Here is a 16,336-nt window from a genome sequence, read left to right as displayed (position 1 = left end):
CACATGAAAAAGTGGTTAAACCAATATTCACCACAGAAATACAAATTAAAATCAGAATGAGAAATACAAATTAATTCCACAAACTACATACCCATTCAGATGACTAAAATTTTTAAGACTGAAAACCAATTGTTGGTGAGAATGTGGAGCCACCCAAACTCATATATTTGCTGGTGGGGGGTTAAAATGGTACAAAAGTTTCAGCAGTTTCTATAGTTAAGCATACACTAGCCTGTGACCCTATAACTCCACTTCTAAGAATATCTACAAAAGCCCTTGTACAAGAATGTTCCGCTTTATTCATAATAGCCCATAGGTCTGTCAACAAGTGAAACAATTTGTGGCACGTTCATACAATAAAAATAGATACATGCAACAACCTAGAACAATGTCAAAACTATTTATTATGTTTTTAAAAAAACAGACACAAAGAGTATATGCTGTATATCACATATATGGGTTTATAGAGCTGGCAAAAGTAATCTGTGGTTAAAAAAAGTAGATACCTGGGGGTCATGAGTGAGGAATTTAGGAATTAACTGGAAAGGGTCACTAGGACCTTTTGGGGTGACAGAAATATCTTAAGTGAGGAGTGTTACACTGATGTAAACACTTGTCAAAATTAAGCAGTTTTGTGCACTGCAATGTATGTAAATTGCATCCCCCAAAAAACCAATTATTAAAAAAAAAAATCTAGTGGGGGGGTGGGGAGGTGATAGAGGTACTACTAAAACAAGAAATGGCAGAATATAATTTATTGAAACTGGGTGATAGGCACAAAAGGGTTCATTAAATTATCTTATTTATGTTTAAGATTTTTCATAATTTAAGGTTTCGAAAAAAGAAAAATTATTTTTTTCTCCCTCAATGGAAGAGAATTGGTAATTAGTATCCTTCACATAAAGTAAACTATCTTAAAAAGACATTCCCTAAATCTTCTTTTCTATGCTGAATAATTCCTGTTCTTTATATTTTCTTTAATCTTTTTTTCATAGGTACAGCTCACCTCGAAATCCCTTCATGTCTTCCATATCTCATTTTATTTACTATAATTTATAGGAAGGAAAGAGTTGGAGAACTACACTCCTTTAGGCCCTATTACATGTCTGTCAGTATGCTACCTACTTATATCCCCAAACTGAATTTATCATCCAAAATTTCAATCTTATTTGTTTACTTATTTATTACTTCTCTCTCTCATGAGAATTTATATTCAACGGCAAAATGGATCTTGCTCACTCTTTCTTCAGATCTGACACATAGCAGATACTCAGTAAATATATGTAAATCACAGGATTGAGGAATATAATATCAGAGCTCACAAATGCCCAGTATAGCTTTCTTTTTGGTGGTACAAATCATTTTTCATTGCAGTTATACCCAGCTTGTTTTGCCTTTAATCTTACTGACATCTTAACTGTTGTTATGTATTTGTTTCAAATGGAATAAAATGATCTGTGATTGAGAACTTCACATTTTCTTTATTTAAAAATATAATAAAAAATATTTTAATATAGTAAATCAATTTCCTCTATATATTTCAGCATATCTTTAAATGATGTGATTCCTATCTGTAGTGTTACTTTTTCTGCTCTTATTCATATAGCTAAAGAAAAGTATCCTAATGCTTTGATAGTCTCAAATTCTGTTAACACCACCATTAAGGTGAAAAAACTAGCAAATACTGAGAACTAAGAGTTCCTTACAGAGGGATAAATTACAGTTAATAGATTTACAATACAAATGGTCAATTTTACTTCAAAAGAATTAATCTAACAAATGAAGCTTCTACAGAATCCTAAATCAAATTGTTAGCTCCCTTCATCAAAATAAAGAAAAATCTAGATTTATTCTCAGAGTACATTTTTTTTAAGTAAATATTTGGGCATAGTTTATGAGTAAAACTGCCAGTACCTTAGATTAGAATTAGAGTTCTACCTCAATTCTGAATATTTTTTTCAGTATTATCCTCAAAACATCGATGAGGTTGAAAAAAAAAAAGGTGGGAAAAGCAAGTATTAGTGGTATTTGTAAAATACAAAAATTGAGTAAAACAGCTGCTAATTACAGTCAGTTGTTAAGATCAAGATTTTTTTTCCCTGTTAATTAAGCAAAATATTCTACCCAAGAAGTTGATAATTACATTTCTCTAACCAACTAAAATTAAAAAACAAAACAAAACACAATTTTCTAACATTCTAAGGGAGCAGGTAAGAGAGAAGTAAACATTAAGAGAAATAAATTAAGTCGCTCACAAAAAATGACATTATACACACAAAATTTTATTTAAAAAACAGTTCACAAAGCCTTACATTATTATTTGCCACAGATTCATATCCAAATTCTTCCAGATATCTTTTTGTATTCATAGATTATACATAACTTAAAAAACAACAACATTCAATTCAAATGTACCAAATGCAGCAAAGAACTTAAAAACATAAGTTTCAAAGTAAATATTCATTTAGAGACAGTAGCAAATATATCTGACCTTTTCAAGTGGCTTTCCCAAAGAGTTTCCAATCAGTTTCCAGTCATTCAAGATTTCTTCAACTCTGGAAATAAACCTAGGAAGGAAAAAAAAAACTTTCTAGACTTACATGTAACTTCATATTTCTTACTATTGTTATACAACTCTTTAAAAATATATTTTTTTTACATATTTTAACAGTTTTATCAGAGAAGTCTCCAGAAGTTTAGTATTGTTAGTCTAGTTTATCAATATGGAATAAAAAGTGAAAAAAATTTAACCCAAGAATTCTTAGATTTTGATTTTTAAGTCTACTGCTTACCCAACAAAGGCATTCTGTCTGCTATAAAATACAAATTAAGAATAAATGTCTATATAAAATAAATAAATTTTAGACAAGTAAAAACTGACAAACATGATACTATTAAAGATAATTATGAAACCACAATCTTTTCCTATCCTCAAAATAAGTGATCTATTTAACTTTTCCTTTAAAGATTTAGGAATTCCCTGATACTTCTCCTCTCCCCAAAGAGAAAATATTACTTGGGAACACTGTTCATTAAAATAAAACAAGTTTTAAGGAACAGCTGGCATGAAAATGTAAGTACATTTGTCAGCTTTAAGGAATAACTGACAGACTTTATAGTTATTCACTAATCTTTAAATCTAATGATCAAGCAGACCTATTTAAAAAAAGAATTTGACTAGTAATATGCTCAATATCAGTAACTGAACTGTCAAATCTCAGTAGTAGTGTTAAAAACATATTAAAAGACACTTTCTGAAGACCTGCTATTACTCTTAGAAGTTGACTTTTACATAAGTATGATGCAATATAACATCAGCATTGCTCTCCTCACACACCTACATGGTTTTGAAAGATTATTGGAGTTAATTCTAGTAATAATATAAGGCATCAGGTTTTCTCTGCAGTGATATTACACACTAATATTTACATTTCTATTGTAAGACAGTAATAATAAATCACTCTTTATGATTCAACTGAACCTTCTAATTAATTCCTCTTTAAAATGAAAGGTATTAATATACTAAATCACTTTTTGGGAGGAGGCTTTCAGTCAAAAGGGAATTATCAGTTTTGAAAATTAGTGTGATAGAAATAAATTAACATATTTTTAAAAAGAATAAAAATTTAATAAAAATGTACCCATATGTGAGTGAAAATTTGCATGTGAAATGCACTTTACATCATAAAGGTAAAAAACTGGAACCTATCTTAATGTCCAAATGCAGCAAACAGTTGTAAATTAATGGTATATCCATTCAATAAAATAATATGTATCCACTAGTAATTATGTTTTAAAGACCACTTGAGGAAATAAATGTTCATATATTAAATGGAAATGAAAGAAGTACTAAAATGGTTTGATACACAATTTTTTCATTTTCTTTTTTTTTTTTTTTTATCCTCACCCGAGGACATTTTTCCATTTTTTGTTCAGGTAGAGTGGGAGGGAGAGAGAGGAACAGAGAGAGAGAGAGCGAGAGAGAAACATCGACGTGAAAGGAACACATCAAGTGGCTGCCACCCGCACGACCGACCAGGGCCGGGGACAAACTGCAACCGAGGTACGTGCCCTTAGTGGGAACCGAACCCAGGTCTCTCTGGACCGCAGACCGACACTCTAACCGCTGAGCCACACCGGCCAGGGCTAATTTTTTCATTTTCTTAGGATATTAATAGCAGCTATCTAATGGTGGTAGGATTACAGGTGATTTTTCTTTCTTTTTAATTCTACTACTAGACTTTATCTTGAATTATTGAAATTTGATTCGAAAAATTTAACAACTTTACCCCTGAAAGCTGTCCAGATCTCAGCCTAAAGAGTCATTTCCTCTGACTCCTCATTCCATATTAGATTTAATGGCTATATCCCTCATAAGACCAGGTCTATTCCCCTTCTCAACTCTTATTTCAACTGTAATTACAGACTCATTTCTATTATTATCTGATTCATGCCTGTAAGAGCAGGAATCATCTGTTTTTATTGACCACCACATCCCTAATGCCCTGAACTGTGCTTGAAACATGGGCACTCAATAAATATTTCTTTAGTGGACAAATGATAAAAAGAGTATGGGTTTCTACTCAGTCTTCTCAATAAATTGCATGGCTCATAACATGACAAGAACTTTTCATTCAAACATTAAACTCAAAGTTTAAGAGACTCCAAAGTCTTAGCATCTTACCATGAATCATAAAACACTATTTCACTCTAGAAACAAGGCATAAAATAACCAATTTTCCTACTTTGTGTTAGTTCTCTTAACTGTATTAACAATGATGTTCATATAAGGAGCTAAATGATTTTAACATTCTACTTCAGGATACTTTAAATATTTAAGTGGAGGAAAGTGGTCATTTTCCATTCAATACTCTGATGTTTCTTCACTCACCCCCACTCCCATCCTCCAAGATTCAGGTTACATTCTTCTACCTACCTTCAAGACATCATTTATTTATTTCACACTCAACAGGTGTAAACTACACTCTTCTCACTTTGCCCTTATCACTGTGTTTCAGGCAAACTGTAGTTCCCTGTTTGCTTCTTTCTACTCCTACATTTCATCAAATGTATGTAACTAAATCTTTTTTGAAATGTCTTACAGTCCTTCCTTCTATCCTTTCTCTTGTCTCCAAATTACCAACCTAACTATGAATCAATGTAAGTCACTTGCCTTAATTTTCCTTCATCTTCTGAAACAACTCTCAGATCACTTTGCCACTCTAAAATCAAGTGTCTCTCACCATAGTTCCTTTTTTTTTTAGATTTATCTTTAGTTTTGAAATTATTTACAGATGTTCCTCCTTTTCCCCCCATTAACTCCCTCCTCCCTTCACCATACTGCTGCCAGTGTCCATTGGTTATGCATATTTGTCAGTCTGTTCCCTACTTCCACGTCCCTGGATCTATTTTGTTCGTCAGCTTATTTTGTTCATTATATTCTACAAATAAGTGAGATCATATGGTACTTGTCTTTCTCTGACTGGCTTATTTCACTTAGCATAATACTCTCCAGGTCCCTCCACGTCATCTTAACATATTTGCCAATGATACACTGAATAAGAGGTTAATATCCAAAAGTACTCATACAGCTCATCAAAAGGAAGACAAAATCCAATTAAAAATGGGCAGAGGACCTGAATAGACACTTCTCCAAATAGGACACACAAATGGCCGAGACATATGAAAAAATGGTCAACGTCACTAATCATCAGAGAGATGCAAAATAAAACTATGAGGTATCACCTAACACCCACCAGAACAGCTGCCACCAAAGGATCATCAAACAAGTGTTGGTGAGGATGTGAAGATAAAGGTACTCTAGTACACTGCTGGTAGGACTGAAGATTGATACAGCCACTATGGAAAACAATAGAGTGTTTCCTCAAAAAATAAAAAATGCTATTGCCATCTGAGTCAGTGATCCCACTTCTCGGAATATATCCTAAGAAGCCTAAAACACCAATCAGAAAGAGTATATGCACCCCTATGTTCATAGGAGCACTATTTACAATTGCGAAGATCTGAAAACAGCCCAGGTGTCCAACACTAGAGGAGTGGATAAAAAATCTGTGGTAGCCCTGCCTGGTTTGGCTCAGTGGTTAGAGCGTCAGCCTGCGGTCCAGAGAGACCCGGGTTCGGTTCCTGCTAAGGGCATGTACCTCGGCTGCAGTTTGTCCCCGGCCCTGGCTGGGTTGTGCTAAAGGCAGCCACTTGATGTGTCCCTTTCACGTCGACGTTCTCTCTGTCTCCCCCCTCCCCCAACTCTGTCTGAACAAAAAATGGAAAAATGTCCTCGGGTGAGGATACCAAAAAAAAAAAAAGCTGTGTTACACTTACACAATGGAATACTATGCAACTATAAGAAAGATCTCACCATAGTTCCTTATTTTTTTTCTTTATTGATTTTAGAGAGCAAGGAAGGGAGAGGGAGAGATAGAAACATGGATGAGAGAGAACATCAACTGGCCGCCTCCTGCATGCCCACCACTGGGGATCTGGCCCACAACCTGGGCATGTGCCCTGACCAGGAATCGAACTGGTGACCTCTTGGTGCATGGGTCTATATGCTTAACCACTGAGCCACACAGTTGGGGGCTCACCACAGTTCTTTAATGGCTCATTGCGTGTTCTCCTGACCAACCAGCAACATCAATATCACCTAGGAAGGAACTTGTTAGAAATGAAAATTTTGGGGTCCACCACAAACATAATCAGAAACAATGATTCTGAGGCACACTAAAGTCTGAGATTCACTGGTCTTTTTTTTTTTCTTTCAAAAGAAAAAGTGTTTAGAGAGAGAAAAACATCAATGTGACAAGAGAAACATCAATGGGCTGCCTCCTAGACGCCCCCTACTGGGGGTTGAGCGCAACCTGACGGGGAATGGAACCCAGAGCTCTCAGTCCATGGGAGGACACTCAACCCACTGAGCCACAACGGCTGGGCATACGCACTGGTCTTAAAGCACCAAATCTAGAGAATCCTTTGGTCTTGGAGGCTGTCCATAACCTGGTCCTATCTTCTTTATTAATCTTGGCTATTTCCCTTTAGTTGATACTCCAATAAAGCATTTCTTTATGAAGTCCCAAAGGTTCCTTTTCCCGTTTCTACTCCTATCAGTACCTTCTCATGTCTAACCAACCACTTCCTACTTCCAAGGCCCAGCTAATTTTCTATCTTTTCTATGAAGATATCTCCAACAATTCTAATCCACAACATCATTCTTATTTAAAATACTATTTTTATAGTTAGTGCCAGTTGACTTACAATTTAAATTTGCTGTTTTGTTTTTTAAAATATGGATCAAGAGTTTTATTTTTGTTCTTTTCCATTAATTTTGGACACACAGTACCTACTAATAAAGCCTTGCCAGTGTGCTTATATCTTACCGACTTTTCTTTTTAGGAAAATACCACAGGTCAAACTACAGGGTGTCCCCCACCCAAAAAAAACCCGTATACAAGGTGTCTGTAGATTCTGTTACATTTTGAAAATGAGATATATTTTAATAAACACCAGCTTTATACTTATTCAAAGTTGTGCATACATTTGGGGGGGGGCACCCTATATTATCCCAACAGACATCTTTTATATTTTTGTATGTCATCTAATGTCTTGACAGCCACAAATTTCCTCTCCCAACCAGAAAGATGATAAACTATTGCAATAAGCTAAAACCCAAAACCCAGAAAACTGAAGGGTTTCTGTGGCACCGAACACCAAAGTTAGCCAAACTTCTCGATCTAAGCTATCACTCCTCCCTGCACAAAATTAGCTTTCCACTAATGTCAGTGATACGCGTTTCGGCGGCTCGATGTCGCCTGATGGGCACAGGAAGCCTGGGCACATTACCCGCTGCAGTGTAACAACTTGAGTCCACGCGTTCAAAGCCGACGCAGGCCACGTGAAAGGTTCTTCTACCCCACAGGATGGAAAAGGTGGGAAAGGGGCAGACGCACGACCACCAGTGAGTGGGCCGGAGGCCTCCCCCTAAAAAGGGCACATTGCCAGTGTGACACGGGGGAAAGAAGCTGCGCGGTCCACTGCTGATGACAACGAGTTACACATGAACGGAGACAGCAGGAAGTGGCAGCACGGAATCCGCCTGTGCGCGGGCCACGACCGCGGTCGGCGGAGAGCGGTGGGAAAACAAGCTCGTCGGACAGCCGGCGTCTCCGGAGCGGCGCTGACGGGGGCGGGCCGGGCTCGCCCGACGCCAGACGCGGAAGAGGCCTGCAGCCGGCCCGAGAAGGGAGGAGGGGGCGGAGACCCGGGGACCCCTGGGTCTTACTTTCGGGCAGCAGTGGCATCAGGGGTGTTGTCTCCGCTGGGGAGGCGCAGGGGGGACGCCGAGACCCAAGGTACGGAGAACCAACGACACGACGCACTCACCTTTCCCATTCGGAGGCGGTGGTGAAGTCCGTGAGCTCAAACACCTCGGACTCGGGCTGCGGGAAGGGGAAGAAAGAGAGAGAATAATTGAGCGCCGAGGCGCTGAGGCGGAGGAGCCAACTCAGAGACGGGGATAGGAAGGAGCAAACACTTCACCTCGCAGTCGGCCGCCATCTTGAGGACCGCGGCCGGGCGCTAGGGCTGCCGGGAAGAAGAGTGGGAATGCTACGGGAAGAGGAAAAGAAGGGCAGAGAGCACGCAGGGGCGGGGCCTGCGCGTAGCTCCGCCCCTGGGGCACCGCCCTCTGTTACTCAGGCTGGTAAAACTCTTCTCAAACTGAATACATTTAAAAAAATGCTGTGAGCCCTGGCCGGTTTGGCACAGCGGTTAGAGCGTCGGCCTGCGGACCAGAGAGTCCCGGGCACGTGCCTCGGTTGCAGTTTGTCCCCAGCCCGGTTGGGGTCATGTGGGTGGCAGCCAGTCCATGTGTCTCTCTTACATCGCTATTTCTCTCTCTCTTCCTCCCTCTCTGTCTGAAGGTAAATAATGTCCTCCGGTGAGGATAAATATAATTCTTTGAGCTTGCAACTGTTCCTATAATGAATTCAGAAAGGGGACTGGAGCGAAGAAGTAAGACAAGGTCCTAGATTCCCAGGATAAAATCCTATGGAAAACCTAAAGCACTTCAAGTTTTCATTTATTTTCTTCGTTGATTGCAGGACACTGAGCTAGGTGCTCTAGTATCCACCCTTTCCCACCCATCCCCCTCAAAGAATTTACACAGTTTAGTTAATACAGGATATAAAAGTAATCATGCTAGTTATCTGGCTTCTGGGAAGAGCAATGTGCTGTTCAATGAGCACTTTTTAAGGCATTGAGGAACAGGTGTTCTGTCTAGTAGTTAATAATTATATCTCATACACATTGAAGTATTTACAGATAAAATGATGCCATGTCCAGGCTTTACTTGAAAATAATGGGAGGGGGAAGTAGGTAGGGCTAGGAATAAAACAAGATTAGCTATGAGCAGGTAATTGCTTAAATTGGTGATGGGTACACGGGTGTCTATACTCTTTATTTCTGTTAGGTCCAAAATTTTTCACTATTAAAAGTTTTTAAATGAGCCCGGCTGGTGCGGCTCAGTGGTTAAGCTTCGACCCATGCACCAGGAGGTCACCAGTTCGATTCCCAGTTGTGGGCCTTATCCCCAGTGGGGAGCATGCAGGAGACAGCCAACTGATGTTCTCTCTCATCGATGTATCTATCCCTCTCTCTCCCTTCCTCTCTGTCTAAAATCAATAAAGAAAATAAATAAATAAATGAGATTTACAACTTACAAGAAGGAATTTGGGGGTAGAAAACTAAAAATGTCAGTATCAGCAATACAAAATTCAATCTTAAAATAAGAGTTAGAGATATCAAATTTTGGTGATATAGATAGGGCACACGAGGAAAGTAAGTTCAGAAGAATTTTGACAACAGATAGTTATTGCCAGTGCCACTACTACTGCAGCAGTCTTTCCCAAGAGGTCTCAACTTGTACCTTCATTCATTTTCAAGCATTTATTCAACACATACTACAGTACAAGCCAATCACTATGCTAGGCTCTGGGGATATGAAAATGTCTTGTAGAAATGGTCCCTGACTTCAAGGAACTCAGTGTCTGGTAGGGAAACTGGAAATTTGCTGCATGAACAGAAAGAAGATGTGCTACATGTGTCAGTATCACTATTAACAACATGGAGGTCAGTGGTAACCTTGACAAGAAGAATCTTGGAGGAGAGCTGCAGGATAGGATGGGGGCAGCCAGATTGGGGTGGGGAAGGCTTCTAAGCAGAGGGAATAGCATTTCCAGAGGCTTGAAGGTAGAAAACTCTAATCTGTATAATGGACCAAAGATAAGCAAGCACCTCAAATGCAGTGTTTACGATGAAGTTGGAAAAGTAGGTATGGGCCATACCATATAGGGCCTTGCCGGCTAGGGTTGAACTTTATATGAAGCACAATGGAAGTCACTAAAATGTTTTAAGCAAGAGCGCGGTGTGATTCAATTTACATTTTGTAATATAGAATGGATGCTATATGAAAAGATTGGAGAGGGTGCATAAGAAGTAGGAACAGCCCTGGCCAGTTTGGCTCAGTGGTTAGAGCGTCGGCCTGCGGTCCGGAGAGACCCGGGTTCGGTTCCCGCTAAGGGCACGTACTTCGGTTGCAGTTTGTCCCCGGCCCTGGTTGGTCGTGCGGGTGGCAGCCACTCGATGTGTCCCTTCACATCGATGTTTCTCATTCTCTCTCCCTTCCTCTCTCTCCCTCCCACTCTATCTGTAAAAACAAACAAACAAACAAAAAAAAACAAAACAAAAAAAAAAAGAAGTAGGAACAGCTGGTGACGGTAAAGCACCCAGTGAGAGAGGGTTTGGGAACTGACTAGGGTGGTCAGTAGACTAGCTGAATTTATTTGATACGTATTTTGGATGTATGATAGATAGGACCTGATGATGAATTATAGGCAGTGATAAGGGAAAGCAAGGGATCGAAGATAACATTCTGGTTTCTGGCCTCAGCAGCTAGGTGAGGATGGTGCCATGTCCTGAAATGAGAAAGATGGGAAGTAACAAGGAAGCTAGTGTTTTGTTTGGCAAGTCTGACAGGCTTGTAAGGCATTCCAAGGGAGCTGTCAAGGAGAATACTGGGTGTAATAATAGGACTCAGAGGCAAAACCTGGGGTGAAGATATAAATTTTGGAGTATTTTAAATCACAAGAATAGATGAGGTAGTTTAAGAAGAGAATATAGAAAGAGAAGAAAAGGAGCCTCAGGTAAAGACCTGAAGAAATTCCATATTTGGGGATGGATAAATTGTTTTAAAAAGTATCCAGTGAAAGAGAGGGGAAAGCAGTGGCCAGAGAATTAGGAAAATAAGGAGAACGATGGCACAGAACCCAAGAAAGGAGAATGTTTCAAGATGGTAAATATTGACTGCTGCTGTAAAATTAAGCAAGAGAGGAATATAGGGTCAAGGGTGATTGTCATTGTTTCTTGGTTTTGTTTTGTTTTGTTTGTTTCTCTTTAAGGCAGAGGATAGTACAGTTGACCCTTGAACAACATGGGTTTGAATTGGCCAGGACAACTTACACGCATATTTCTTTCAATAGAGACAGTCCTTTGTATCTGGGGATTTTGCACAACATTCAGCTAACCAAGGATGGAAAACAGTATTTTCACATTTCCAACCACGGATTCCCAACTGTGGATCCAAAATACTGTTTTCCATCCACAGTTGGTTGAATCTGTAGATGTGAAAAGCCAACTGTAGCCCTGACCAGTTTGGCTTAGCAATTAGAGTGTCGGCTCGCAGACCGAAGGGTCTCAGGTTCGATTTCTGATCAAGGGGTTGCAAGTTCCATCCCAGCCTTGGTCAGGGCATGTGTGGGAGGCAACCAATAGATTACATCGAACATCGATGTTTCTTTCTCTCCTCCTCTCCCTCTCCCTTCCTCCTTTCCAGTCTCTTTAAAAATCAATGCAAAAAATATCCTCAGGTGAGGATAAATAAAACAAAACCAAAAAAAGTTTCAGTACATATCAAAATCAGAAACTAAAAAAATAAAAAAGACTTATTAGCTGCATGAATTTCAGAAACTGTATGAAACAGCCTTATCGGCTTGCTGGGTAAAGTTTTCTTCCAAGATATTTTTGGCTCCTTGTCTTCTCCCTGGAGAAACTTTTAAAATAAGTTATTTGTTAAAGCAAAGCATGAAGCCATGATGCTAATGATGTGAAGTACCCAGGGGAGACACACTTTTATGAGATTTTCACTGGTTCACAAAGCAGAAAAGATTTTGTTTATTCCATATTAAGAGCTATTTTGCTACATGTCCAAAGGCAAAGGCTTTCCATACAAATGTTTTTCCCCTCCAGCATAATTTTCAGTTACTTCAAGGTGTAACTAACAATGGCAATGGGGAGAATTTTAAGGCATAGGCAATTTAAGAGACTAGAAGCCTGGAAAAATCACTCTTGGCTCAGTCCTCAGAGGAATGTGGGAGCAGAACAGATTAATTAGATCTTCCAGAGAGAGTAAACATTGTGAGAGGAGCAACAACAATGGGACTACTCCATCCTCATCCACCTTGATGGCCTCTGTGCAGGGAGAATCAGGAATTTTCTGTGATGCTGCCATGAGAACAAATGCAGTAGAAGGTACAGCTGGAAGAGAAAGACATGTTCTGAGAACAAGAAACTCTTTAGAGAGAAATTCTCTAAATCAAAATGATCAGTCAGCATTCATTCATTCATACAGTAATATGTATTCAGTGTCTACTGGCATGGCACTGTGGTCAATCTTATGGAGGGATTCAAAGAATAATCTTTGTCCTCAAAGTGCTCACAGCCTGAGATAAGATGTAAAGAAGTATAATATGGTTTAAAAAGGGATGAGGGCCCTGGCCGGTTTGGCTCAGCGGTTAGAGCGTCGACCTGACCTGCGGTCCTGAGAGAACCGGGTTCAGTTCCCGCTAAGGGCGCGTACCTCGGTTGCAGTTTGTCCCCGGCCCTGGTGGGTCGTGCGGGTGGCAGCCACTCGATGTGTTCCTTTCACATCGATGTTTCTCTCTCTCTCTCTCTGTTCCCCTCTCTCCCTCCCACTCTACCTGAACAAAAAAAATGGGAAAATGTCCTCGGGTGAGGAATAAATAAATAAATAAATAAATAAATAAATAAATAAATAAAAAGGGATGAGGTTATCCAGCTTCTTAAAACTCTTCATAAAATCAGTGATAGGAAAATATCCAAGTGACCTTTCAGAACACACACACTATTATATTCTAAGTAGTCCATTATTTCTTGAACTAGAAAGAGGTAGAGTCAACAAGTCAAGGAATCTCCAGAAAATTTCAAGAGAAGTACTGTAGTCTACACACACTCATCATTCTTTCACTCATTTCTTCATTCAATAAACATTTGTTAAAAGCAGCTGCTAAGTGCCTGGCACTGTTCTAAAAATTGGGAAATAGTCCGGCTGGTGTGGCTCAGTGGTTGAGCGTCGACCCATGCACCAAGAGGTCGCCAGTTCGATTCCCATTCAGGACACATGCCCAGGTTGTGAGCCCAATCCTCAGTGGGAGGTATGTAGGAGGTGGCTAATCGATGTTCTCTCTTATCGATGTTTCTATCTCTCTCTCCCTCTCACTTCCTGTCTTTCTAAAAAATCAGTAAAGGAAAAAAAAATTTTTTTAACTGGGAAATAAAAATATAAAACCAAGTGCCTGCCCTCAGGAAGTTTTAAGTATAAAGTAATTGAAGTCCTTCTAGATAATAAGTCAAGAGCAGCTAGTTCCAATTTTCAAGTTTGAAACTTGTTGTCTGGTTGATTCAGAAAGGACAATACTTGCTGGCAGGTTGATTTAGTTTGTCCAAGTTGATGTGTTTCTATTTTTAAAATATTTTAATAGCTCTTGAACTCTGAACGTAGGAAACAACAGAATTAATTGAAGAGTTGTGAGACTTGTGTACAAGTTTACAGAATAAGCATGTTCTTCTAAGCCTGTGTGTGTGTGTGTGTGTGTGTACAGTTACTCACTGTATTTTACATGGGTATATTCTTATTTTTTTTACTATTACTTTTTTTTCCCAGATGGCGTAGGAGGGAGAGAGAGAGAGAGAGAGAGAAACATCGACGTGAAAGGGACGCATCAAGTGGCTGCCACCCATACAACCCAACCAGGGCCTGGGACAAACTGCAACTGAGGTACATGTCCTTAGTGGGAACAGAACCCAGGTCTCTCTGGACCGCAGGCTGACACTCTAACCGCTGAGCAAAACAGCCAGGGCCAGGCATATTCTTATTAATCACCAATCTTTCCCTGTTAGGGAACGTGAACTATTTTAGCCACAAATGATTAATAAATGCAAAATCTCAAACCTCATCCTGACCTTATTTTGTATTGTACTATTTAAAGTCCTACTAACTACTTTTACATTAAATGTTTCCAAATGCATGGTGATCTGATCCTCAGATCCCTTTGAACATTTATAGCCATCTAAGTTCTAACTAGACTAGATGGGCTGATTTCCATCTCAACTGCTTCTGCTATATTGCTGCAGTTCATCTTCTATTTTCCATTCTGTTCTTGCATTTGCCTGTTTACATGCAGCAATATACAGCCTGGTGGGAGACACTTAATCACTCTCACCAGAGGAAGAGCCTGGGAATTGTATTTTATTTTATTTATTTATTTATTTTTTTCATTTTCAGATAAGAAAAAATTTATTCAGAGTTTAACAACATGGGGAGGGGGGTCATTTACATTGCATGTCCAGCCAGAAAGGGTCACTTTTGCTGGAATAGACAGGGTTGGAGACCTCACACTGATAACTGCCAGCATCCTCCCTCCTGACGGGGTCTATGGTGAGGGTACTGTTGCCCCCAGGACAGCTTCATCCTGTCCGTGAGCCACAGATTCTGGTTGTTAAAGAACCACCGGATGGAGATCCCAGTATCATCCGTGAGGTAGGTCAGGCCCACGGAGTCCTTATGCTCTGTGACTGTGCTGTTCCTGGCTCGGATGGAGGGCTTTCCCACTGGCTAGTATACTGGGATCCATCCAGTTCCTTTTTTAGCTTGAAGATTTCTTTTGATGACTTCTAAGGAGTAGTATCCTGTGTTCTTCAGGGTGACCTTTTGGAACAGCAGGGATCCATTTGCATATATTATCTCTCAACTGCTGTATTCAGGTCCTGGGTATATTTCTTAAGTGTCTATTACATATGATGCAATTGGACGATTGCTGTCCAGACCTTTCTCTTTGTACCAGACATAGCCTGCAAGATCCCCAGGCAGATCGTGGACACCGAGAAGCACATCCTCCCCTTCGGCAGCATTGACAGGCACTGATTCCACAGTGAGTTGGGCAGCGGTGGGTGGGCTCCAGGAGGTTAAGAGTGAGATTTTCATCGTGGGTGGTCTTGCTCCAGTTGAACACAATCTGACTATGGATAAATCTTTAATAAAGACCTTGTATGGCTTTCGAAAGAAGAAGACATTTTTTAAACCGACAGCTGTGGTTGTGGTTTAATTACCCCCATACTCTCCGACTCCGACAACTTGGGCTCCGGCAGCGGGAGGGCAGACTGGACTGGAACTGTGTGGGGACACTCAGGATTTGGAGGGCACTCAGAGCTTTTGCTGAGTTGCAGCCACGCAGGACGGTGGCCATCTTACTCCTTCCAAGGGCCGGGAATTGTATTTTAAATGTTCAAGTACTATATAAGTAGTAGGAATTTTTTTTTTCAAAAAACGTTCAAATCATATGCATAAAATAAATGGCCTCCTTGACTGTCTTTTTTTTTTTTTTATTGTCTTTTCAATTTCCATACCCACAAGATAAAATTGCTAATACTAGTTAAGTGTGAACCCTTTCAGACCCTTTCCTATGCTTTTGCATACTATTTGCATATATAGAATATAAAGTTTTACTCTTTTTAAATCAATTTTTTGCACAAATAAAAACGTCTAGCACCTAGTATGTGCCAAGCATTCATCTAAGTGCTTTACTCATATTAACTCATTTAATTCTTACAGTTACCCTGAGGTAGATACTATTCTTATCATACATCCTTACATTACAGATGAGGAACCTAAGGCAGAAAGAGCATAGGTAAGCTCCCCAAGTTGTACACCAAGTAAGCGGGAGGTCTGGCTCCTGAACCTCCTCATCACTGAGACAGGCTGAGCCTCTTAAACACACGGGAATGCTCTTCAGTTATTTTTTAAGCCTCTCCTAGATAAGTTTAAAGTTTCTTCAGGCAATCCTTAAAGCGCTCTGCTCTGCACTGCACCTGCACCTGTCCATACCGGCCAATGGCGGGAACCTGGAAAGCAAAGAAATCTGCCCTGCACGCAGGTGAAGAGCCCAGTCCTGTCCAGATAGACCCTGGCCGC

General features: G+C 39.8%; 1 protein-coding gene and 1 pseudogene across 4 annotated transcripts in view; both read right to left on the bottom strand.

The window, feature by feature from the left end:
* Window positions 1–8,630, bottom strand: part of RAB3GAP1 (RAB3 GTPase activating protein catalytic subunit 1) — a 92,672-nt gene extending 84,042 nt beyond the window's left edge. For all 4 annotated transcript variants that reach the window (XR_004958647.1, XM_036253888.1, XM_036253886.1 and 1 more), the window contains exons 1-3: window positions 8,551–8,630; window positions 8,395–8,450; window positions 2,492–2,567 (exon numbers count right to left, since the gene is read on the bottom strand). Coding sequence is in view for 3 of the 4 variants with exons in the window: in XM_036253888.1 (XP_036109781.1) it covers window positions 2,492–2,567; window positions 8,395–8,450; window positions 8,551–8,568 (150 nt within the window). In the remaining variant the exon portion in view is untranslated. The remainder of the gene's footprint in view (window positions 1–2,491; window positions 2,568–8,394; window positions 8,451–8,550) is intronic.
* A 6,064-nt stretch (window positions 8,631–14,694) lies between these two features.
* Window positions 14,695–15,349, bottom strand: LOC118625578 (annotated as a pseudogene).
* Window positions 15,350–16,336: the final 987 nt, after the last annotated feature.

Source organism: Molossus molossus, unplaced genomic scaffold, assembly GCF_014108415.1.
Source record: "Molossus molossus isolate mMolMol1 unplaced genomic scaffold, mMolMol1.p scaffold_m16_p_11, whole genome shotgun sequence".
Classification (NCBI taxonomy): Eukaryota; Metazoa; Chordata; class Mammalia; order Chiroptera; family Molossidae; genus Molossus; species Molossus molossus.
Note: the sequence above shows the minus strand (reverse complement) of the source record. Positions and strands in the feature narration are given on the sequence as shown.